Consider the following 27,823-nt stretch of genomic DNA (forward strand, 5'->3'; position numbering starts at 1 on the left):
TTAATGGCAAGTTTCTGAAAAACAAACAGTTCTGATGACGGACAGTTACATTGTGCCAGTTTAAAGGGTAAACTTTATTTCTTATTCTTTCGTGACATATTTAAAAAAGAATAATTCGCACTTTCATGTACCCCAGTTTACTTCAAAAAGGATCAAAATATCTGAATTTAAGTTTCCATCTGTTTCTAAATATCCCCTTTTCGGACACAAATCACATATTTTTAACATTATAAAGAGATGAGTGGATTCGTATTGAGAAACCGGATCTTTTGAGAGATACAACGGTGTTAAAAATTAAAAGTAACAGCAAGGTTGTTGAAAATGGCAAAGCACATTTGAGCTGTCTGCCTAAGAGGGTAGGGGTAAAAGTGAGGAACACCAGATCGTCATAATAAATCCCCAGTTGTCCTTTCCACTTACTTAAGTATTTTCCAGTGTATAACGCGCATCTATAATTTCAAGCTTTTTTTAAAAAAAAAAATTAGGTATATTCGCCGTATAACGCGCACCCTTTTCTTCACGAAATAACCTTTAAGATACATGTACAATACTCAGATCGTCATAATAAATCACCAGGTGTCCTTTCCACTTACTTAAGTATTTTCCGGTGTATAACGCGCATCTATAATTTCAAGCTTTAAAAAAAAAAATTTAGGTATATTCGCCGTATAACGCGCACCCTTTTCTTCACTAAATAACCTTTAAGATACATGTACAATACTCAGATCGTCATAATAAATCACCAGGTGTCCTTTCCACTTACTTAAGTATTTTCCAGTGTATAACGCGCATCTATAATTTCAAGCTTTAAAAAAAAAAAAAAAAAAATTAGGTATATTCGCCGTATAACGCGCACCCTTTTCTTCACGAAATAACCTTTAAGGTACATGTACAATACTCAGATCGTCATAATAAATCGCCAGGTGTCCTTTCCACTTACTTAAGTATTTTCCGGTGTATAACGCGCCTCTATAATTTCAAGCTTTTTTTTTAAAAAAAAATTAGGTATATTCGCCGTATAACGCGCACCCTTTTCTTCACGAAATAACCCTTAAGATACATGTACAATACTCAGATCGTCATAATAAATCACCAGGTGTCCTTTCCACTTACTTAAGTATTTTCCGGTGTATAACGCGCATCTATAATTTCAAGCTTTTTTTAAAAAAAAAATTTAGGTATATTCGCCGTATAACGCGCACCCTTTTCTTCACGAAATAACCTTTAAGATACATGTACAATGCTTTTATCTTTTGAGGTCACTTATTCGAAGATTTGTCCTAGCCTTTCTAACTATGGTATACCGAATTGACAAGCGATAAGGAGAACAATATGTATGTGGGTTAATTGCTTGACACAGTAAATATTTCTGAAGAGAAGGTGGATTGAATTCAATGCAACTGTCCAAAAGAATGCTAGTGTAACGTTTCGAGAATGCTATTGTAGGAAATAAAAAACGAGTGATGTGAAAGGAACAAAAAAGGTTTACATAAAAAAAAGTAGGTCACGAAATATCTCACTTCATCGTAGAAGCTTTTCTGTTTAGCGAACTGTTCAAAATTAATACCCATGGTTATATTTAATAGAAAGACGATGCCAAAATGTAATTTCCGAAATCGTGTTTTCACTCATATTGACGAGAAAGGATGGATGCACGAAAACGGTGTGAAACTGGGGGTAAGAAATGTTTGGCAAAAGCGTTTTTTTTCCCTGAGAGAAACCAAAAAGTCTTCTAGTCTGGGACATGTTTAGATCTCCTCTAACGGTTAATGCGAAGAAATTACTGAAAGAGTGTAATACAGACATGGCAGTTATTCCAGGCAGATTAACGCCATCAATTCCCCCTTTAGATGTATGTATCAATAAACTATTCATAAGAAAATCTAAAACGACTATGGAATACGTGGATGTTAAAAGGTGAAAAAACATTTACAAAAAGAGACCAAATGCGTCATGACAGTTTAGAAATAGTGTGTGAGGGAATAATAAAAGCATGGGATGAAATTAAACACATCATTCAAAAGTCATTTAAAAAGTGCAGTATACATCTAAACAATCCAGATCAGTGGTTCTCAACCTTTCGACTAACGCGTACCATCTAAACAAAAACTGATAACCTTTTGTACCACCACTACAAAGTACTACTACCACCACCATTCTTAAATAAAGCTCAGGTCGCATAAATTTACAAGTGTTAGAGAAAAACCTCAATCAAGATGTTGAGGTTTTAATATTTGAATTTAATAGTTAAAAATACTTTGCTTCTTTAAGTACCAACTATTTTTCTCCTCTTACGTACCACCAGTGGTACCCCTGATCTAGCTGGAAAGAAATATCCTCATATGCGGTCAGGTCGTAAATTTACAATCCCTTTTTTCAGGGGGAGAGCAGACAAGGAGCGGACAATCTCGCTCGGGATCTTAAGAAATTGTGGGGATTGTTTAAACATCTAACTTCTCTACATTCAGTTTTATACAGAGGAAAATACAAATTGAATTCTTCGAATGAATGCAATTTTGTACAATGAAAATGTATTGCTTAACGATAAACTGTAAGATAAATAACATCTTTTTTCAAAGCCATAGGTGTAGAAAGACAGATATTTGTTACACGAATGAATTTGTAGTAAATATTGAGTTTTTCATTTCGAATGCTATGTTCCATGTATGCGAAGTAGCTGAGTATGTGAGATAATAGTCATAACCGAATGGCTTTCAATCTTTTCACGGCTAAGGACTGTTTCTCAATTACATTGTGGTCGCTGCTTTTTGGTTAATTTTCTAATGGCATATAAACAATAATTGTTTTTATTTGAGACTTATGAATAAAATAACGCAAACTAGACTGCAGAAAATTCCTAAGAATAAAGTTAAATAATACTGAGAAATACATTATTGATGCACTTTAGTGTTTTATATGTAGTAGTATTAACTACTACTATAATCCTTAAACGGAATCCTGAAATTATATATATCTATGTATAGGTATATATAAATGGCACCAAATATAGAACAAGGTATAAAATATCTTTATTATACAATGTTCATTACCATACGTATATTTACGTAATATCAATATAAATAGTTAGTTAGGTTTCGTACATGTATAATTTATTTTTATATTTTGTATTTTTTGTATTAGGTTCAGTATTGTATACGTATCTGAAGTTTAATTTGTTCTCTTTTTGGGTTACGACTTTAAGTGAGAAAGAATTGTTAGGGCCTTCATAGGGATTACATGATATACAATCAGTTAGGATCCGACTTTTCCTTTCTTTTAATCATTATATATATTGAAATACTACTTAACGAGTATACATAAAATATAGCAGTTTTTTAAGCTACTTATTTATATATCTATTGTTTGGTCTGGTTTGTTTGATTATAGCAATGCATTCGACGGTTATTTACCTAAGGGTAAGGGTGCCTCGTGGAGAACTTTCTAAGCAAAACTGACTCTTATGCACGTTACACGTGGGGAAAACCTCGAAAACGCCAATACAGCCATCCCCGTCGATCCGGATTCGAACCCCGGATCGACCTGCCAGAGACGACTTGCCAGAGAATGCTAGAACAGTTTTCAGATATTTTGTTTTGTTTTGTTTTACTAGATAGGTAATGGTTTTTTTCTCACTATCCTGTTTTCCTTGCATTCTTCACTAAAACAGACTTCACTATTACCAATCTAAAGAGAAGTTTCAGAGACTGAAAAATCTTGAGCAAAAATTCTGATCATAAAAATTCTTTGTTTCCTAGCGATGCTAACCTTCAGTGGAAAAATTTTGAGGAAAAAAAATTAAAGGAGTAGGTTTTCATAGATGACTCACTGCATGATACAGTAGAATCAGAAAATGAAGAGAGGCAAAATATTATTTTATGCATTGCATTAGACATAATATTGTTTTGGGCAAAAAATAATTTACCTCTTAGAAGTAGGCAACCACCTATTGATATTTCTAGAGCAAAAAATATTGTTGACTAATGTTCACGTGTTTGACCTATAGTCAGCCCAAGACCCTGAAATTCCTCGTGGAAAGGAGGGCAAGATACGCCTGTCGTTGTCAACAACCTTGAGCACCTTACAGGCAACAGTGCGATTTAGTTCAGTTCCTCCCCCAATTTTGATGGAGAGCACCCCGAAGGGCCGGGTCCGAGGGTTTCCCACCCCTCTTCTCATACCCACAACTTTTCGACAAGACTTTCGATTCCGCCTATTTGGAGTGCCCCCCAAGCCGCACGGACACTATACATTTACAAACACCCATGCCTTCTCCGAGATTCGAAATCGGGCCCTTCGGCATGGCATAGTGACGCTAACCACTTTAGCGGTTGGGCGGCAGAGCAAAAATGTTTCTAAATCGAATTAATAAGTCATTATAATAGAAGTATTACTTACCACATAGTTAATTACAGAAAGGTATCCGTTTCTTGTCTGTCTTAAGAATGAAATTAGTTTGCTTTTAGGTAACTATGTTCGATTTGAAATTCTTTCTAGAATCAAAAAACGAAATATATGTATATATGTAATAAATCTGTAGAAGTTTACTGCGTCGTTAGAATGACGACTCGTTAGCATAACTTGGACATCGTGGTGGCGTCATAGATAGAAGATGGATGCATAAAATAGCAGATAGACGCGCCGAATTTTAATAATATTTCGTTTATTTTAACCAAGCAATTTTCGGCCACAAAATATCCAGAACGTAGCATTTATATTTGTGATAGTGGGAGATAAAAAGACCAGCAGCAGTCTAGCTAGGCCAGAAAGAGGAAGCAAAGTCGATGTATTCAGGACGATAGCTTAATTCAGAGTGAGCTTCACTTGAGTACAATTTGATGACAATTTGATTGAGAGTGAGTACAATTTGATGGTTTATTAATTTGTTATTGGCTGTTTGAGTTTCAGTTTCGTTTACGTCTCCAGCGGTATGTAAATGTCATGTGATATAGATAATTCTAGAAATGACACGGTCTAGAAAAAGCTATTGTAAGAAATTACTATTTTTAGAACAGAGAAGAAAAATGCCAAAATTCAAATTTAGAATTAAGGAACCTTTGCTAATTTCGATTTACACATTTTTTAACTTTTGCACGCATACACACACACACACACATATATATTAATAAGAAAAATAATATAATTATCTCCAAGGAAGAGAAAAAAAATTCTAATGTTAAATTTTAGTGAAGCAAAATTTTTTAAAATATTTTCTAAATGCATTAATAAAGGTAAAGAATATGTTAAGAAACAAATTAAACTATAAAAGACGACAAATTCAATTGTTGTCATTGAAGGGAAACCGATTGACTTTTTAAGGGGAACAAACCTATTTCCGTTCAAATAACAATAACTAATTAATTTTAAGCGATAAGGTTTCGTCTTCTCTATCTGCAAGTATCTTAAGCCAAACTGAATTAAATTGTTATTAAAGAAATCAATTACTGAGCTCTCGGAAAATTAGAACCAAATAACATGGTGCAAATTAAGAAATTAATTTTTAACCACAGGGTCAATTAGATCTATACTTCAAGCCACAAATAAAAGTAAAGAAATTCAGTTATTAAACACACCGACAATTAGATCCATATAACAAGCCAAAAAAAGGATGAAGAGCAACTTAAGAAATTAACGATGAAACACATGATCAATTAGATCCATAAAATGAGCTCAAAATAACTAAAGCATTCTTACAAAAAAAAAAAAAAAAGCTTATTCCCCGACATAACCGTTGCCTCAATGGTAAAAATTATGAATTATTCAACCAAAAGTAGCAAAAAAATGGCAAGTGTAAAAAAAAAAGAAGGCAAATGAAAATTATTAATAATTTTAAAAACAATTATAGAAGTAATTTAAAATATGCTAATAATACAAAAATAACTACATAAAATTGTAACAGATTTAAAATATAGAAATAATATATATTAAAAAGGCCAGAAATTAATTAAACTGACATGTTTGCTAGAACGAGTCAAAAAAATGGTATCGTTAAACACTGACAGTTGTATTGGTTATCATGTTTAAGAGAGGTTAGACGAGTCGGAAGTCTTTGCTGGAAGGCGGGAAAAATTAGGGTAGGTTTGCCAAAAGTTGGCGAGAGAAAATTCTTGCTTGAGTAAAAATTGGGGAAAGAGTGTTTCTGCTAGAGTTAAAAAACTTGAAACTTACAAATAATAGAAATTTATTTCTCGGTAATTGTCTGAAATGTACAGATAGGAGAAGAAGACTTTCACTTATCAAAGGCCATTAACAAGTCTTAGAATCTGAAATAGGTACATTAGTTAATAAAAGCAAAAAAAGCCAAACTAAACAATATTTTACAAAAATTACAGTTATAATTACAAAAGTAATAATTACAAAATTTACAAATCTTTAAACTGAGAGGTATCTAACATAATTCTCCTAGAAGGTTTAGAAAAATATTACTGCGTTTGGCGCATATGACCTATAGAGCTTTGCGCCATAAATCTACCACTACCACTACCACTTAGAAAAAAAATATTATCATAACCCTAGCAGTAAAAAGATTAGGTTGGGTATTTAACGCCTGCTTCTTTAAAACATAGGTTAATAAACTCGCATGGTACAAAATTAATTTTAAGAATTCTAATAAGAAGCAAAATTTCTTGTTGAACATCTTGTGTATCTTTGCAGATATTATTGATTCGATGTATTTGATTAATAATAGTGCTACTTCTAACTTTTACAGACGTGTTAGAAGTCCAATTTATTAATATATTAGTAGTAAAATTGAAGTTTCTGATATTGTCAAAATTGTGAATTTTATTGTAGTTGATTATTTGAAGATCAAGATAGTCGATTACATATTGTAACGAATTAGTTTTGTTAAGTTTTAAGCAATTTGGATAAATTTGTGACTTCCATTTTGTTAAAATTATTATTGATAATAAGGTCATCGGTATATCTGTAAGTATGAGCAAAGTTGATTCCTTTTGTTTCAAAAGTTTATGAAAAGTAAATTCTTCAACAAAGAAAATTACATTGCAAAGAAATGTGGATGATTGTGCTCCCATTGGGATTCCTCTGACTCGTTTAAAATGTTGACTACCAAATTTAACAAAGTTATTAAAAATAGTACAGTTAAGGCAAATTTTCCATTCAGAAAAATCAAAAACTATGAGCATAGTAGGAAAAAGGGTTGAAAGCTCAAGAATGCTAGTATAAATTTTTTCTAACGGTAGCGATGTATATAAATTCTCGAAGTCATAGCAGTTCATATTTTGTACTTTAATGTACTTTAATGTACAGAAGGCACACCTGGTACCTACAAATCCTCTAGCATGTATGACGAATTTTAAATTTATAGAATTTTAAATTTACAACTAAATCTAAGTATCAAATATCCAGAGGCTACGCAGAGTAAATTAACTGTGAAAATTGGCTCTTAAACTTACACCGGCGTTACACTACTATCGGCAAGAATACAGTAATACCAAAGTTAACTTGTTATAGAATAGTAAACTAGCAACGTGGCCTTCAGCAGGCAGAACCCGCTTTTTCTAAACAATCTCAAACCCTCACTTAAATACGCGAACTAAATTGCATTGTGGTGGGAAAACGAAAATGGAGAAATGATAGCACAGATTTGCCAACGTAAAATAACTGATTAAGAAAATTACAATAAAACTAACATCGGTTTTATTAAGAGAGCGACAAAGCGGTCATTTTTAGCAAAACAACTGCGTGATAGGGAAATGTCGGGAAACGTTAATTATCCAGCTCAGAATGGCCCTTATGATCAGTTTGTGTATAGTAGTAGTGGTTTTTAATAAATATCAATGGCTGGATATCACTTTCCGTCGAACTGTATTATTTTTCTTGTAAAATGAAGAAGAATCGAAAGTTGAATATCCCATAATTTAAACATTTATGCTTATTAATTTTGCTGTTTGTTAAAACAGATAATTCTATTAAAATCATTAAATCCTTTAAAACTATGTCAGAAATGATCACATTCCGTATAAGATATAAGTATATGTTCATATAGTTGATAAAATTATTAATAATTTTTATTCGCATGAGATAATTGGGAACACGGCTGACGTGCAGGAACATCGAAAGCAACTGAAACAAAGGACGCAAGATTTAAGCCTAAAAATTTGGTACATCCAGGTATAGATTTGATATCAGAGGCTATCAGCGTATCCTTGTTTCCGTTTACTCTTTTGCGCAAATTTGTTTCGTAAAAGTCAACCAGCGCTTGAGTGAGTATATCATACAAATTGGTAGTTCGATCTGGGTTCAAATCCCAGCGAACGGGCTGGATGTAAGAGTTTTCGTGGGTTTCTCCTTGTATAGGAATATAATAAATTCTCTTAAAAAGTCCTCCACGAAATTATCTCATAACTCAGCAGGAAGCCCCCCCCATACTTTACCGCTATCCAAATAGTCAGTCCAATCTTTTCTTAAAGGATTGTCCAATAATTTATGGGGTTGAGCATGTGACGTGACTTTCATAGCTTAGTCAAAATCAAAATCAAGATATCATTTTGGAATGATGGAACTGCTGAAATAATTCGCCTAAATTACATTAGAAGATCTGAATTTCTATGAGTTACGATGAAGGGAAGGAGATAGAATACCAGAGGAGAGGGCTCCGAGACCTGGCGCCTCGAAGCCAACTTATACAGTTTATTAGCACCCCAACCACGAGAAGCAATTCCAGAGGGCGGCATTCCCCTCGGTCAACTCAGGGGGACTTAACAAATTCAGACATTGTCCATCCACAAGAGTTGAGCGAGGGGAACCCCCTTCGACAACTCGCGATATCTGACAATGTAACGTCCCCACATCCAAGGGACAGACAAGACAGTACCAGTACGGTCCTTGCCAAGCTTGAACCAACCACTGAATAAACAATGGCTCTAGTCCTGTGAAGACTGTTTATTTAGCCCATAGGTCGAAGCTGTCTAGACATAGGTCTACCCAGTTGGCTGGATAGAACCCCGGGTCTCCTTCCATAAATGGTCGGTTCCGGAAATTCTAACCCAGTGGAACCCTAGAGATTGTGTCCCTCATCATCAGCTCAGGCGAACCTGGTTACCGGCGGAGGGGAGGGCGAGAAGACCGATGTCGGACTGGCTATAAATTAACGCGTTACTACCCCAGCAGCTGCACCCACTCTCAGAAGGTCCAGATCGAACCCCGGGTCTCCTCCCATAAAATGGTAGGTTCCGGAAATCCAATCCTTTACTGCCCCCCCCCAAGCCATGAAGCGAAGGGGAAAAACTACAGGCAGAACGTTTTGCTATAGCGTGTGATTTTAAAATAGGAGCTTCAAGGACGTTTTCCGTGGGGCAATTGGCCTCGTTACCATGGGAACGACAGCATCGGTAGATGGCTTAGGTCGCTTAGTTCTTTTTTTCTCCGCTCCATTTCCGTTTAGCGAGTTTCTCTTCATGAAAAGTGTGTGAATGAGAGATGATGACGACAAGCGTTACGATTGGAAATGGTGGCAATAACCTTAAAGTGCCTGCTTAAAAGAAACAGACCACAGGTAAAGATACAGACAGCGAGGAAAATTACAACGCTGTTCAATGAACAAATTTCTGGCCGTTATGGTTGCTACGGATAAATAAGAACTGCTGCTACTGATAAACGAAAGATAACAAGAGATTTGTTAACACTGCGTATTTTAGTGTGTGTCCTAAGCTGGTAAAGTTATTTCACTTATGCACCCTAGCGTGCAGGTAAGTAGGTATGCATGCAAAGGGCTAATGAGGATTGTGGAAGATGGTCAGCAACTTTTTTATAGGCAGAGCCGCAAATTTATCATAATTAAGAATATCCTGAATTACTTTGAAATCAGAGCACTCTCAGGATATATGAGGTGATAAATTCGGCTTTGAAGTCCGTGTGCATTATAGAATTTCCCACAGCCGAAGGTGAGTTGGTGATCATAAGTAGGCGTTTATTTTAAAAAACTTAAAACACTTTTACGATGAGTTATGCCGTTGCTGCGCATACGCGAAGAGAGGTCTTAACAGCTTTATATAGTAGAAATTAGGAATCAGTTAGATGGAATATCTTCATGCGAAAGAATAACGTAATGAGATTTGCTGCATTTTTGTAGACATGTAAGGCCCTAGTCTGGACACCGTCGAGATTGAAGAACGGGTCGTTTTTTGGGATCTACTCGACAGAGAGCGAGTCTGGTGTCATCGTCTCGATCATTACAGAGACCGACGCGTCGGAAATTTTTCTGTCAGCTGGACAGCTGCCGTTTAAGTTTCTGACTGTCGTTTTAGAGCTAAACTGAGGACGGCGGAGGTCACGGATTGTTTTTGAAAGTGTACGTAATAGATATTTTAATTTCTTAAGATTTGTCAAAAACTTGGGTATTTCGCTATAGAAATAACGCATTTGATGCTGACGATTCTAATTATTTATTTATTCTACATTATCAATACCTTAATTAAATTTTAGTGAAAATAATATATTTGGTGTTTTCCTATTTCACATATAAAGAAGGGGTGCATACTTTTAATTTGAAATTGTAATTTTTAAACTAATGTATATATCAATGTACTTAATTTCATGTTTTGATGAGTAATTTATAAATCTTGAAATTTTATGTTTTAAATTATAATGTATTTCCCTCTACTTTTATTTGAATTTGTAGTGTATAAAAATGTAATACATTAGACATGCATTAAAGAATATGCAGTATATAATTCAAACTATGCACATCCTAAATTCAACATTCACATTAAATTGCTTTGAGTTAAAAAATTTATTTAAGTAGTTTTAACTGTACCGATATCAATGTCAATTTCTAATAGTTTGTAGAATCTCCTGTATAAAACAAGTTAAATTCCTGTATAATTTTCGGTTAAATTCTTGTCAATATTATAATGCAAGATTTATAATTAGTTATCAGATTTTTTAATGTGGTCTACTTTTAGATATTACATCAGTTTTGTGTATATTTATTCAGATCTAAAAAGTGCTTAGTTTTGGTTTTATGTAATTACGGCAAAGCCTCGAGGGCTATCTGCCTAAAGGGAGGGTTGCTTTCGGGGAGGACATTATAAGGGAAACTAGCTCGTATACACGTAACACATGGGGAAAACCACGAAAACGTCTATGCAACCAGCCCGTTCGCGGGATTCCAACCTTGGACCGAACTTCTAGTGTTCAGCGATTTTACCGGCCTCTGGTGGAATCGATTTAAAAAGAGTATAAATATATATGTACTGCAATTTCTTTCACTGCATCTGTTAATATATTTATACAGTTTTATATATATATATATATTTAAAACAGATTTTCTGTGCCTTAAACTTCTGTGCTTCTGGAAGTTACCAATGATATATCTGTGATTACCAAGGATATATTGGTAATGACAGATACATTGGTAATGACGCCCATGTGTCCAGCCCGGTCGCGGGATTCGAACCTCGGACCGCACTACCAGTGTTCGGAGATTTTACCGCTCGGCCACTAGTGGGATCGACTTAAAAAGGGCATAAATAGGAATATGTATTGCAATTTCCTTTCACTGCATATATTAATATATTTATAATACATTTATATATACAAATAGTTATTTATTTAAAACAGGTTTTGTGTGCCTTAATTTTTTATGCTTTTGGAAATTACGAGAAATATGTTGGTAATGACAGTTATATTGGTTATCAGAGATATGTTGGTAATGCCACAAACCCGTTCGCAGTATTCGGACTTCGGACCGAACTAACAGTGTTCAGCGATTTTACCACACTGTCACTGGTGCGATCGATTTAAAAAGGGTATAAAAAGGAATATATATTGCAATTTCCTTTCACTGCATATGTTAAAATATATATATATATGTGTGAGTGTGTGCAAGATAATGTTTTATGATTTAACCTATAGTTATTTATTTATTTTTTTTTTTTAATTTTTCTTCCTATTACTTTTGTTAAATGTTTGTTATATTTTTACTCACTGCTTATTGGTATCTACGATACATAGTATATTTGTAGCTACGTGATAGGTATAATTCTTGAATAAATAAAATTATTGATATAATCATGGGTTGCTAAAAGTTAAAATTTTGATTCAATTCATTAGGAATATTAAACACGCGTACGCGGTGCTGTACTTCAATGATTTGACTTATGACGTTGTTGCATAACCTTTTCAGACAAAATAATGTATTTTAATCATAAAATTCCTGTTTACAAATAGTTTACAAACATGTAACCTTTTAGAAAATTTCCATTTTGCAAAAGATCATACGTAAAATAGTTTTGAAAAGGCCATTTCTTTCTGCGTTTAAAATACCCATTAACGTTCCCCATTTCTTTCTTCCATACTCTTTACTAAATCCAGCAGCGTATTTTTTCGAAAAATTTCACCATTTACTCGAACTCGATTTTTTATTCCTACCGCCATCCTCAGTAATAAGCACGTGCGAAACAGCCCCTTTGACAACAAACTACCCCGTTTCCCTGAGCCTGGAGCAATGTAGAGGTGAGATAGTCTGGTTGCTATGCAATAAACGTCACTTCCGCACGGAATTTCCACTTCACTTTCCGCCGACGGAATTTGAAGGGGCCAGACTCGCTCTCCCTTCTGCTGTCGAGTGGAAAGAGAATCCCGACTGGTTTTCTGATATCGACCTCGACCGGTGTCCATACTAGACCCCGTAATGCGATTATGCATGAATTTGGAGAACCACCTGAACGTGTCCTTTTGCTTCAAGACCTTAATTATATATAGGGCTAGCATAAATGATTCATTCATTTTGAGAAGGTGTATTTTCAAAAGTATTTTGCGTACACACATGAAAAATATATGAAATGAGCCACAAACTCACCAAATTTTTTCACTATTTCACCAAGTTTCCCGGATAATTGGAGTGTTGCTTCATCGCTGAATATTATCTTGGTGGCGAAATCTTCGTCCTCCAATGCTGACACAAAAATCTAGCCGACGGGCGTGTACACACGGTACGCACGGTTTGAAATGCAACCGTTGACGCAAACTCTTCCCCACAGTTGTTTTGTGGTATTCCGAACACCTGTTCAATTGACAGGACGACCATCTGGACAACAGTGCTTCAAAATGTATGGAATGATCTCGATTATTGTCTGAACGTGCGTCGTGTCACCAAATGGGCGCAATTTGAATGTTTGTAGAGGGTATATAAACTTGATAAGTTTGTGGTTCTTTTCATATATCTTTCAAGTGTGTACGTGAAATACTTTTGAAAATACAGCCTTTTCAAAACGAATGAATCATTTATAATGAAAGGATAAATGATTCTTTAGTTTAACTTGAGATCTGCAAGTAAGGGGAAACCACGACATCTTCTTGGGCCCGTCTGTTGAACTGAAAACTTATAAATGTTTTACGTTGTAAGCAGTAGATGGACTTAAGCTCCTTGCACTTCAGAAAACTCCGAGAATTGATGAAGCTAAAGAATCTCTGAAATGAAGTGAACTGCTGTTATGTTGATACGCATTTTATTGAAAGTTCGTGCGGTTCTTATGTTTTGATTGTGGGAGTATACGAATCATTGTGTATCGTGTAATTATCCAATTTAGCACTATTATGCTTTAATGAAACGAAGATGTGTAAGCTAAAATCGTGGCTAAAAAATTGTGTTTGAATTAGAAGCTGTGCAATGAATTTTGTGTCTGAATATTAGTTTAATAATGTATAGTTTCCGAAATTAAAGCTGAATTATTGTGTTACTGATGTGTAAGCTATTTAAATTTTTTGCCTTCAGTATTGTATATTAATGTGATTTTAAAGAGTTTAGAAATTTACAATTTCGTAGACAAGGAAGTTATTAATCATTTTTATAATCTGAAAACTGCCATTATTTATTTCTTGCCTCCTTTTCCACTTTTACGAGTTGCATTTATAACAGCTAAATCATTTAAGAGAAAAAATCAACAATGAAGTTGTAATATTTCACGTTCTTAGAAAAATTTGTGCAACTATTTCTTATTGTTAATTTAATGTAAATTGTAATCAGAAAATGGTAAAATAGGTTAAGTGAGTTTTATTAGGTACGAGTTCCTTTTAATCATACTGAGCGAAACTGATTAATGTAAGCAAATAACACGCCATAAGATACGCCTAGACAATGAGGTATAAAATACATTTATTGCAGATGTTGTCATCACTAAGAAAGAAAAGAAATATGATATCTGTCGCCTTTAGAATAATTGCATATTCTGATTTATTTCTAATCCAGTGATATTTGAATATGTAATTAGTTAAGTGTGCGGAGACCATAAATTGGTTTTTCATCGTAAAGGTAAAATAAATAACCTATATCAAATTTCTCTGTAGCAAATATTTCTAACATGCCAAACTTCAAAAAATCAATTCTTAGAACATATCAAAAATGTTGCATTAAACAGAACAACTATCTCTAAAAATCCTCAGCTATCAGAAAAATTACTCTTAACATAGAAAATATCAAAAAATTCCAAGAATCATCTAACCAATATAATGACAAAACTTATACCTAAGCATTAAGTGGTAGCAGTGCCAGCACTGGATTCAGTAGCATAGCTAGGGTGGAGCAAGGGGGGACATCTGTCCCAGGGTGCCAAATTGATGCTACGAAATTCTTTAATGAAATGTTTTCCATTCTTGGCACACAGTAAGGGGCGCGAATTTATCAGTTGTTCCCGGGCGCTGGAAACTCTAGCTTACGCCCCTGACTGGATTCATAGAATTCATTAAGGCCATCCAAGAACTTGAGAAAATTTTAAGGTGCTACTTTGGTAGACGGTTGCACGGATTTTGGCGATTTTTTTTTGCCAAGCAATATGACTTGTGGTAAACCCATTGCTAGACAAGTTATTTATGGTAACCGATACATTGTTGTCATTATATTTTAAAAATATGCGTTTTATTATGCATAAATTCAGTGTTTTAAATATTATTTATGGCTTCTAAATATTAAAAATTAATTTAATTCTGCATTTTTATTTGAAATAAAAATTTTATCGTTTATGATAAGCCCACCAGCGGCCGAGCGGTAAAGACGCTGAACACTGGTAGTTCGGTCCGAGGTTCGAATCCCGCGAACGGGCTGGCTGCATGGGCGTTTTCGTGGTTTTCCCCATGTGTAACGTGTATACGAGCCAGTTTCCCTTAGAAAGTCCTGCACGAAGGCATCCCTCCCTTTAGGCAGATAGCCCTCATGTGCTTTGCCATAATTGAATAATCCATTGTTTATGATATTTTGTGTAATTTTATGTTGTGTATGACGTAATGAATGACATCACATTATTTTAAAAGTAATTGGTTTTAATATCTATAAATTTAATCTAATGTTTTAAACATTATTTATGGCTGTTAAATATTAAAATACAATTTAATTTTGCATTAAAAATTATTGTAATATGTATGATTCTTTAAATAATTTTAATTCTATTCGGGATGTAATCAGCTCCCTAATTAGTTACAGAATATTTGTGCATTAACAAGCTGTAACTCTGATTGGTTACTGAATATTTGTGCATTACCGCACCATTTTAAAATTTTATTATTCATCTCTTTGAATTCCTTAGATTACATTTTTCAAATTTTTTTTGGTTAATCTTTGGATTATGGTAATCGATTTTTATCAATTTATTTTAATCGATTTTTTGGCGACCAACCCTGCTACAGCAACCTGCTAGTTTTTGTTTGGACACCATTTTGTTTTCACGAAGTAAAGGCATGTTTTTTTTTTTATTCAACATTTTTTCCCAACAAACTGCTAGCCCAATTCCGCTTATGCTAGAACTTTTATGGAACAAAAGTGCTTATTTAGATGCGAAGATTATTAGAAGATTAGGTGCGAAATTGGGAGAAAGTGCAGAATCGCAAACTGCTTGCCGCGTTTTTAAGAATTGCACATACACAGTATCCATGTACACTTCGACCTGTTTTCACTTAAAAAAACATCCCAGAATTGCACAAATATGGCATTGCGTACACTCGTGACTTTATCCATGTACACTGCTAAAGTCCTAGCTAGTAACCTTTATCGCCTTACCAAAATGTCGCCAAACTACCTGTTACCATATTCCAAAGATTAGCCTTTTTTTCCCTTACATTACATTTTTAAAATTATGTTACATTTTTCAAATTTTTTTTATTGATATCTGAATTATGATTCTGATTTTTTGTGGTACTTATCAATATATATATACTACAGGTTAAATACTCAAAAAAATGTAAGTACATATTTTTCTTTTACTTTAATTGTATTAAAAAAATTAATACACTGTTTTCAAAAATTGCCAAGATATTTATTGCCACATATGTTTTAAGGTTAAATAATTATATCCTATAAAACTTAGTTTAAAGGATTTGAGTTCAAGTAATATTTTAATTCTTTTAAATGTTGGTATGATGTGTTTAATTCAATATTCAATTTAAGTAATATCCAATTAAACATTGGCGCAATGTTTTTATAGCGGTGTTTTTATTCTATTTCTTTGCTATATGAAAGTAATAATAACCTTACTTTAGTATTTTATACTCTTAATAAATGTATTTATTTACATTTGCCTGCCATCTTAAAAAATGACATTTTCAACAAAAAATTAATCCAGTACTTTTAACAATATTTATTTTTTGAAAGTTTCGAATACTTTACTATGGCGTAAAATATGTAAAAGCAGCGTTTTTCAAGATGGCTGACGGTTGTAAAAACTGTGCCAACGTAAATCGCCAAAAATCCATGCAACCGTCTACCAAAGTAGCACCAATTTTAGGCTGAAAACATCTTTATAAAAATCATCTAACTGATTAATAAGAACATTGAGAACCCTAAAAAAGCAGACATGGAGATGGGAAGAGGAATTTAATAGCTACAACAGATGACAGAATCAGTTCTCTTATTACGTTCTACCTTTGAGTTATTACTTTTATTCCTTTAATATTTTGTAACCTTATGCTTTGGTCATAAACTTCTAATATTTTTATTTTGTCTTTGATTACCTCCTTTCCCCATTCCTATCTATTTCAGAAAATTATTCTAAATTAATATGTTCTGAACCTTGCAACTGCCTCATAACTTGCACTCGAAGAATACTGCTGACTCAGCCCCTAGTTCTCTCTTCATCTAGTCAGATTTTGTCCTAAACTGAATGATTCTTGCTTCTCTAACTTCCATAGCTATTTATTTGGACTTATCTGAAAATTACAAATGACTTATGCTGTCGTTAAAACTTGAAGTTTCATTGTTTCAACCATCATAATGCTATGTTAACTGTGCAAAAACTAATTCATCATTCCATGGGGATATGGCTAAGCCCAGATGGGGTCAGAGGGAAGGAATTTGCTTGTTCAGCATGGAATATGTAATTATCGATTAGATGCCCTATTATTATCAAGAGACTTCAGTTAAGCATTTCCCTGAACTGATGTAGTCCTGAATGTGCAAATCAGTTAAAGCATACGATGTAAACTGGAAATTTTTATTGCTTTGGATAGCTAGTATGGAAATATTCTGCCTGAAAGGTGATAGAAATGCTTTGTTGAGAGAATTAAAATTATTACTGAGATAAGTACAAATAAATTTAATAAACAAATATAAAGAGGAAAATGATCACCCTAAATGATATGTGGTGGTGTAGCCTGGTAGCTAGCCCAAAACCAAGAATATGAATTCAACTCCCATGTAAAGCTTTACAGGTATATAATATTAATTCACAATTGTTAATTGATTTACCCTTCTTCCTATTTAATATCAGATGCTTCGTGTGGTGCATCCTTGACAGTGTTCTCAGAAATGAGACAACTAAATGACTTGTTTGGATGTATTTTTTGATGAATGTATAACCAAGAATTTTCCAGCCACAAGGAAAGAATGAGTAGTCAAGAAATCAGGGTATTGAAAAATATTTATTGAGTCATATTTTTTTGTTTCTATGAATTTTTTTTTTAAAATAAAGATTCTTTCTGGACGTTTAATCACAGCTGCTACAGAGGCCTGAAACTGAAAAACATTAATCTATTTGTTGCTTTCAGATACTGTTTCTGAATTTCAGTTCTAATTTTTTGTCTTTAAAACCTTATAAGTTTATATAAAAATACTGTTTTATTGAATATTACTTCAGATCATGTTACTGTGTATATTGTTCTATTTTCAAGCTGAGTAAAAGTAGTAAGATTTGAAAACAGTGGGTGCATTTTACATTATTGTATTGATTTTAAATTGCTGGTGTAGAAAGATGGGGGGATATTTTACTAAGTGAATTTATTAAAAACATTCAAATTGCAGTATATATGCTTGATTGTTGTTTTCAGTTGTTTGTTGCATTTGCTCATATGTCTTTAAGTAGTAGTAACTAGAACTTTGTATGGCAGTAAAATTTTAAACTTAATAAAACACCCATGTTTCTTGAGATATGTTTCATATATTCATTTTTTCTCTTATAGTTATTTGATTCTTTCTGTAGTTCATCAGATATTTGATTTTATCTGTTTATTCTTTAATTATATTTTTAACTAGTCTATAAATGTTTGGTAACTTCTCGAGTTAATGGCAAATGCATGAGTATAAGCAACTGGGACTATTTTGACTTTTATATTGGCTTACATTATATATGTAAAGATACATTTTATGTGTGGTTCATTAAATAATGCATTCAGTAAGAAACTGGAATTTTTTTCCTTATAAATTATTTATTGGAAACACTGAAAACATTGCAGTTCTTGTGTAGCTCATTATGTTGATGATAGCATTTGGCAAACAAATCGATACAGCAGGAAATTGTTTCTCATTAGTGTGTGACCATTCGTGTACTGCTAATCAATCTTTATATTGTTATCCTGAACCTTTTTTTTCTACCCACCAACGGCTGAGCGGTGAAGTCGCTGAGCACTAGTAGTTCGGTCTGAAGTTCGAATCCCGCGAATGGGCTGCATGACTGTTTTCCCCATGTGTAACCTGTATATGAACCAGTTTCCCTTGGTCCTCCACAAAGGCATCCCTTCTCTTAGGCAGATAGCCCTTGAGGCTTTGTCATAATCACATAAACTAAACCAAATAAACCTGAAATTTTTATCATTAGTGCACAATCATTTATGCACTACTAGTCAATCTTGACTGTAATCCTAGAGCTTCATTCTGATCAAAAGTGGACGCATCTCTAATTCAGTGATAATATGCTGCAGGACAGCTTGACCATCGGCAATTATAAAAAAGCTCTTAGGAAGCAGATGCATGGTTTAACTTTCATTTTAGAAAAGAAACCTTATAGAGATCTTATAAATTTTATTGCCATGTTGATCACTTTAGATGATAACATGCAATTTACATATGGGTTGAATACCGTATATTTCCATCTATAAGCTGAAAAATTCTTGGAACTTTTTCTGAAGCTAAATTATCAGGTCTAGGCTTATACAGTATAGTCTAATCCGGACGTCCATTATCCGGAATGATCCGGACCTCAAAGCCACAAACTTGCGCATGCACGTAATGCGTTTACAGAAACTCTTTTTGACATAATCGAAAGTTCAAGCTTACTTTTTATAAAATTGCTCTCACAGTCTGCAAAAAATAATAAGCCGGATGCAATTAGAAGATTAAAGAACAACGCAATGTGCAACATTAACTGAAATAGATAATTTTAGCCTAGCTTATACCGTCCATTATACATTAAACACGCGTGCGTAAAGGTTACACATGCGCAGAAAGTTTTTAGCTTTGAGGTCCAGATAATAGATCATTCCAGATTATGGATGTCCAGATTAAAGACTTTGTACTGTATGAGAAAAAGCTATTGTATTAACCCTTTAAGAACTAGAAGCCAATATATATATGTTTCAGAAAATTCTTTAGCTCACAAAAGCTGAAAAATGGTAGTTAGACCCAGCAGATGAGTTAGCTACATGAGCATTCTTATGATTTTTCCCATGCCTAAAGTGAATACTTCTTTATGTAATTTTGAACTTTACATGCTAACATGTTTATGAAGTAGGGAGCACATGTCATCTGAACTTTTAATCCTCTCAGCATTATGGATGGAAAATTCTGTATAGAAGACTAGCTTCCTTATTCATTACATATAAAAATTTTTGCCATCTTTTAATTTATTCGATTTCGGTTTGGATATACGGGGTGGTTATTATTAAAGTTCCAGTTTGAAATTGTCATAAAAGGAAAACTACTGTACCAAATGTTATCAAACTTAGTAATCGTGTAAAGGAGGTCATGGCGATTTATTTTCCATGAAAAAAAGTTCAATAACTCACCACCAGGGGAAAATGGTGCTGTATGCAATATTGTTAAACAAAATAAGGGTCGAAATCTAACTTAACCTTTTGTTACACAGTTTAACATGTTGTATACCCTTAAGAAGCATTCACCTAAACAATGTTACCATTTAAAGGTGATAAATGTTGAGTGCGCTATCTGTGTAATGGAGAAATCTATCTTGGAAAATCAGAAACTGGCAGTTAGAAAATGTGAGATCGCAAATCACTCGCCAAAGTGTGCACATTACGGAAATTGTTTTCTTACAGATAATTAATTTGTGATTTTTGAAGCCTGAATTTGGCCCTAAAATGTGAAGATATCAGTTTAAAATGTTTTTAATCTTTTCTAAAACGAAACTGTTTGTGAGGTTATGCAAAACCGCAGTGGCTTGTAATTGGCTTACAACAGGAAAAAACAAATGATTTGTGCAAAGGGACTTTACACATCATATGATTTTTCAAATAAAAGTAAGTGTATTTGTCAGAGTTCTCATTGTTACGAATAGACTATGTCTCTAACTATGCAAGACCATGCTTTTCTCGTGAAATGTTGTTATGAGTGTGATAACAGTGAACATTGTGCTTTGCAAAGGTATCCTTCAGTAAAAGGAATATTCCAAGGGCCAGTGACATCACAGGGTTTGAGGAAAATGATGGCAAAGTTTCAAGCCATGGGTTTATTATCTGTTGCACCCTGGAGGGGAAGGAGACCTGCATCTACATTAACAGTAAAGGAAGCAACAGTGGAAAGCGTGCAGTATACATGCTGTGGCATGTCGAATGGACATACCATGGAGTACAGTGTTCAAAATTGTCCATAAAGTGCTGTAGTTCTACCGATACAAAATCAAACATGTTCAAGAGCTTAAGGGTCCTGCTGCAAGAGAATCTTTCACTTTGGAATTGCTTGCATAGATGGAAGTGGACGAACATTGGCCATGGACAGTTTGGTGTGGTATGACAGCTAGTTTTATAATTCAACCATTTTTCTTTGAAGAGCACTCGACAGCTAGACCTGTTAACATTCTCTGTGTCTGCAGCTTGCTTAGTGTCAATGTTGAGCTGTTTTGTTATACCTGAACTGCAGCAACATGGCATTTTAGACAACACGATTTTTATGCAGAATGGGGCCCCACTGTACATTGGTACATGTGTCACACAGTTACTTAGGCAACGTTTCACGAATGAATGGATTATAGGCCGACACTTCCCCACTTCTTGGCCACCCCAGTCACCAGACCTCAAACCCTGTGACTTTTGGCTATGGGGTTACCTCAAAAGCACTGTTTATGGTAACAATCTAAGTAATTTGGTGGAATTGAAAGATGCAGTACATCAACATATGCCGTAACATTCCTCCTGATATGCTGAGAACTGCTGTTGAGAGTACAGTAATATGATTTAACTTGCTTTTGGAAAATGGTAAATGCTACATTGAACATGCTTTTGTAACACGTTTCAGAAACGATTAAACACATTTTTAAAGAGATGTCTTCATGTCTTATTTAATTTAACAATATTGCATACAGTGTCATTTCTCCCCTGGTGGTGAGTTTTTTAACTCCTTTTTTTTATTTTGAAAATAAATTCTCATGACCTCCTTTACACGATTACCAAGTTTGATAACATTTAGTCCAATAGTTTTCCTTTTATGACCATTTGAAAGTGGAACTTTAAATATAACCACCCTGTATATTGGAAGATAAAAAGTCGAGGTATTAAGTGAAAGAGTAATTTTTAATTAATATCAAGAAAATATTACTTATTCATGACATTTTGAGGAACTTTGAAATTTCCACTCTAAACCCGTAATGCTCGGAGGGTTAAAGGCCTCTTATCATAAGACAAAGAGTATATTTACTATTTTTTAAAAATTAATTATTCTAAAGCTGGGTCTTCTTAGAACATGGGTCCCCTTGCAATAGCAACTTACATGGTCTGATGAATCTACCTTTGAATTTTTCTTTAGAAACTCTGTGAAGGTAGCCCTTCCCTTTAGGTTGATGTCCTTACATATTTTTGTCAATTGGACAAACTCTGAAGTTCTTCTCTGGACTGTGAAACCATAAATAAGTTTAAAAAATATCCTATGCTAAGGGTTACATGCATTCATGCGCAACCATTCACTATATTCTGTGAGCTTGTACGTATATATGTCTTCAACACTTATTTTATTTGGATGCCTACAGATATACTAAGAATACATTATCAAAAGCCTAAAAATAGTTAGTGCCCATCATTAAAAAAAAAGTCACACCTTATGTAATGCTTCATGACAATTGTATTTCCTTGAATGTAAGCTTTTATTTTATTTTATTTATTTATTTATTTATTTATTTATTTATTTTTTTTTGCACATCTGTTACCATTTTTAATTACATTTGTTGTAGATATGCTTAATTAATGAATGTAATTCATAGTTAAATGTCAAGTATGGTTAAAAACTTTTAATAAAAGATGAATTTATTCTTTTTCAATGAAGTTCACTTTTCAATTTATTCTGCTGCAAAAGTTAAAATTTATTCAGGCCAATCATATGCTTTGTTGTTAAGTATATTGAATTGTATAATAAAGGTGTAATACCAATCCAGTTAATAACACCAATATTAATCGAATTGGTATTACACCAGTCAAAAATTTCTTATGTCTGGAATTTCACTTTGAACAGAAGTATCGGAACTGACTTTCAGTATCTGTCCCATATGTGATCAAATCAAATCGAGAGAAGATGTAATTATATTTCTGTTTTAAGAATATAGTTATTCTGCATTTTAAATGCAAATTAAATTCTACATTTAATTACAGCGTGGATATTTTCCTAGGTTATAAGTTAATATTTTTATGAAACTAAAACATTTTTTTCCTAATAGTAACTTATTTTAAAGGTACATTATTGTGTGTGAGTTATGATATGAAATTTCACGTATGTCATTTATGATGTTTTTATGCTTTTGGATAATTGTAATATCTTAAATTTTATGCTGCATTCATATGATCATTTGCACCCTTTCTATTCAGTTTTATCTGCTGAGTAGTAATAATTTATAATAGCATTGAAAGTTTCTGTGTAACTCACTTTGTTTTCATTACAGATTGGTGCAATAAATGGGATATTAAATGGAAATGCATATAGCTGTTGAGAGGTAAATATGGTTTGTTTTTACATTCATAAGCATATAATAAATTTATTTCTAAAAATGTCCATCTAACAGAAATGCATACTGAAGCACAGAGATCGCATAAATGCACTAAATTATTTCTTTGAATGTCTTATCTCTTCTATAATGACATGAAATTTAGGTCTATGTCCAGTAATCTTTTATTTCACACTTCATTTTCGACATACTTGGAAAATTTTTGCCATACTTGGAACAACTATATTTTTGGCTTTTTTTTTTTTTTTTTTTTTCTGTGCAATGAAGTATTATCTCTAGTAAAATGCAAATCTGAGTTTGGTAATTGTGATGAAATTAATTAAGCAAAATATAAAGGTAATTTTTTTTTATTTCAAAAAATGCATTTAAAAATAAGCTTTTGAAATAAAAATGTGTTGATTAAATTAAGGAAACTGTTAAGTTCAAGCTTAAATTTTAAAAATTTTAAAAATTATGAACTGAATATGTAAACTATTTCATAGAAACAATCTTTCTAAGATTGACCATTTCTGAAAATGACCAGCACTTCTGAGAACATAGATACATTGTTATTGATAATTATGTTAATCTGTAAGACTATCACTCCATAAACTTGACTGAGATCATCAGCGTATGTTAATTAAGGCAAACACTAAAATGTTTAATTTTATTATCAAACTAAGTTATTTTATGTATTAAACAAATCAAGGAATTACATATCTATTTCTGTTGGGAAGTTCTAAATATAACAGCAGAATTACTTTATTGGAAAACGCTGATCAATTTTATTCGTTTTCAGCTTTGTTAAATTAATATATACATTTGATTTGGTGGTTATAGTATTGTGCTCTTTAAGCAATTCATCATACTCCTGAACTTTTGGTTCTAATTTTTTTCATTTTCTGTCAGTGCAGCACCACTAGTAACTCATTATCAGTATTCAGATAGTTCCAGTGCTGTTCATTTCTGGTTTTGAGTGGGATTTTTTTATTTTAAATATTAAAAAACCTTAAGAGTCTTATCTTAAATTAAGCTGTTTCAACTAACTGTAACTAGCCATATAATACTATGATAAATTAGAATACTACAGTGCATTTACTATAATAAAGAATAAGGCACACAATGCTACATTATATCTACTGCAGTGAAGAATCAAAACTATTGTGATAAGAAATTGAAGTGGAATTTCAGCTGAATGTGAATCTAAGGTTAATCAGCTGACCAATATTTAGTTGTTTCTCTGACTGAAAAAAGACTTCACCATTTACCTTGGCAAAAAATGTAATTGGGAATGATGGATGATTTCAAGATGCAGCGACAATGAATATGTTTTCGACAAATTTGAAAATAAGTGTTCAGGAAAAAAGTTTTAATGATGTGAATTAGTAAAAATATATTTACAGGTGCCCCTTGGCGATTTTCGGCGGTACATTGATACAGAGTTTGGTGAAGATAGACGATTTTTGGCAGTACATGGATACCAAGTTTGTGCAATTCTTTGACTTGTTATTTTGGCTTTGTGTAGATTTTTGCGCCAAAAATTGCCGGTACACAAAGAAGAAATAACAAGTCAAAGAATTGCACAAACTCAGTATCCCTGTACACATTGACCCATTTTTCACTTTAAAAAAAGTAGAGAATTGCACAAACTTGGCATTGCACACTCCCTTGTCCTTTGTCCATGTACACATCAATCTATTTTCACTTAAAAAGTCAAAGAAGCACCCAATTCTGCAGAAAATTCTGCCAAACAAAAAATACATAGTGTCAATAAACTACATTTTAAATCAAACAATAAAATAACATAAAAAAAAGGAAATTCATCTTGTGCATCTAAGCACTACACAAAGTAAATATCCACTTACCTTATTTAGAAATTTCTGAGTCCTTCAGTCTGTGGCACAAAAAATTCCTTAACAGCATGCAAAAACTTTCTAAAATTATCTGAACTAGAATCCGTATATCAGCGTCGCCACATAAATTCACAAAAATAAGAGTCAAAAATATCCTCCGACGTTCATACGAATTTCCTTCCTACAAACAGGACACTTGTAATGGCTATTAAGTAAACCTTCATTTACGCACCAGTCAATTAATGCACCTTTTCCCCCCTTTCGTTCCAAATCGTACAGAAACTTTATATTGATCTTACCACATTCAACCATTCTACCGTCTATACCACAAAACAAGCTATGTACTTCCTAACCAACACACACCACAAGCCCTTACAAATCTTTTTCCTGCCATTCAATATTTAGGGCAATCACACAGCTGATTATGTCATAATAGGGTCTCCATAACATTCAACTACTCAGGTTACCATAGATGAAACAACAACTTTGCGATAATCAAGGCACACCCATCAATCTACTCTAACCTGTGAATTATTTGGCTACTGAAGCAAACAATCTAATTCAAGTGGCAATCAGAGAAATGTGAAATAAAAAGGTATAGATAGTATCATATATAACGAAAATCTTCCATTCAGTAACTAGTTGCAAATCCTTGAAAAAGAGGACATTTCTGAACAGTTACAAGTTATTTGTGATAAAAGCTGCATTTGTGAAAAGTTTGTATAATACTTAATCAAACAACTTTATAAAAATATTGATCATATCTTTCTTCAAGTGCCTTAAATAAGGAAGAAAATGTATCATCTATTGTTTGTATCTGCTTTGCATTACCAATCAAACAAGATTGTAAATAAAACAATTTTTGAGAATCTGTTAATTGTCTATGAGATGAAATTAAAGCTATAAATTGGTTTTTAAATAAATTCCCAGAAAATTTAGGTAATGTTATTTCAGGCAATTTATAAATCAATGAATTACTTCTTGTTTTGGGGATACTATTATTTGCATACTCATTATTTGCATTCTTACTACATAATCAAGTATAAAGACATTTCAGGCTTACCTCAACATTGGTGATATCCATCTCTATTTCTTCAAAACTAGCTTCAATGTCTGATATTTCTTCATCTTTGCACACTTTGTAATAATCCAATCATCAGTTTGTTTATTTAACTTGTGCACTTTTTCTTGCAATACTTCTATTTGTTCGAAACCAAAATCATCACTTTTTCCACTGACAGACGACTTTAATTTGGTTATTTGCGCTTTAATACCGCCATGTTTTCTGTTCAGCGAAGTTATGTCTTCATTAGCCATTTTTTTTAAATTCTAATTAACTCCGGCTCGATGGACCAATGTTTTGAGGTCGCTGGTTATTACAACTTTACGATAACAACAAACAATTTTATTTTGTGGACTGTAATATAACTAAAAATCTAAATCGAAAATGATAAATTCCTGACCATACGGGATTAAAACATGTATGCTACGCTAGGAGTTCGAATCTTAACTAACTGAAATTGCGCAGAAACAATGCGCTGTACATAACTTTTATTGCGGCGTAAGAGGCAACACCAATCATCAATCAATTAATGGATGGTAAAATCTGTAGTATGGTTCTAGATCTAGAAAATACCACTAAATAGTGAAGAAAGTAACAAAGAGGTTATTGAAAATGAAAAAATTTTGATTGACAAGTTAGTCAGAATTATCGACACAGCAACTACAGGACCTGAATAGTGGAATTTTGTAACTGGACAAGAAATTATGTCTGTCTATAGAATTGAACAGAAAGTATTAGTACAAAAAAGAAACAACTTAAACAATTTACATTCTTAAACATTCAAAGCAATGTTTAATAAAGTAAACAAATAAATATTAAGTATTTTTTGTAAATTTTGATACTCTTTAGATTGTAAATGCTTTATTATTTCATAAATCACAATTTCATACTTTTAATTTTATAATTTTTACATGCTGTCTTACTAGATTTAAAATGATGATCTAATATCCGAAAAAATCCCAAATCCGGAATTGCCGAAGTCCCAACGAGTCCGGATCTCGGACATTGTACTATACTTGATTGCAATATATTTACAATGTGTATTAATGGGGACACTGTTATATTGGAAATAAATATTTTTTTTAACATATGCAAGAATAAAAGTGCAGTTTTATGCACTGCAGTTTTTGTGATAACCTTTTAAATTCCTCCCCCCCCCCCGATTTTGTTTTGATTTTAACAGTTCTTACTTTGTTATTACATCAGGCCACTTACAAATTGGTAGGTAGTCTTTCTTGGCAAGTACCATGGTATGAAAAGAACTAATTCTTTTCTCTGCCTCTTATTTAGTTCTCTGCTGTAGAGTTCTTGAATAATCAAGCAACCATTTGTTCAGATAATCTGAACAGCCTTTGTTGTTCCCTGCTAGTGACTTAAATGATTCTCATTTCCATCTGTTACCCATTGGCTCCAGAATCGCATTTATTGGTTTCCCTATTAAAAAATGACCTAGGGTCAAAATTTCATTATGATCAGAATCATTGGATATCAGTGTGAGATTTCTCGATTTTAGAATTCCCTCCACTTGCACAGTTACTGTTTCAAAC

The 27,823-nt window shown here is 33.1% G+C and overlaps 1 protein-coding gene across 3 annotated transcripts in view; it reads left to right on the forward strand.

Annotated features, from left to right (window-relative positions):
- LOC118196336 (neuralized-like protein 2) overlaps positions 1 to 27,823 on the forward strand; it is a 191,550-nt gene that overhangs the window by 76,209 nt on the left and 87,518 nt on the right. The window contains exons 1-2 of one of the 3 annotated variants that reach the window (XM_085808889.1): positions 13,020 to 13,707; positions 23,319 to 23,369. In XM_085808889.1, coding sequence (XP_085665015.1) covers positions 23,344 to 23,369 — 26 coding nt within the window. In that variant the 5' untranslated portion in view covers positions 13,020 to 13,707; positions 23,319 to 23,343. Of the gene's footprint in view, positions 1 to 13,019; positions 13,708 to 23,318; positions 23,370 to 27,823 lie in introns of those variants that run through there. The other 2 variants (XR_004757648.2, XM_085808890.1) reach the window with 2 other exon arrangements.

The sequence above is a fragment of the Stegodyphus dumicola genome, chromosome X2 (genome assembly GCF_044657685.1).
Source record: "Stegodyphus dumicola isolate Sdum_Otavi_A_Nest chromosome X2, ASM4465768v1".
NCBI lineage: Eukaryota > Metazoa > Arthropoda > Arachnida > Araneae > Eresidae > Stegodyphus > Stegodyphus dumicola.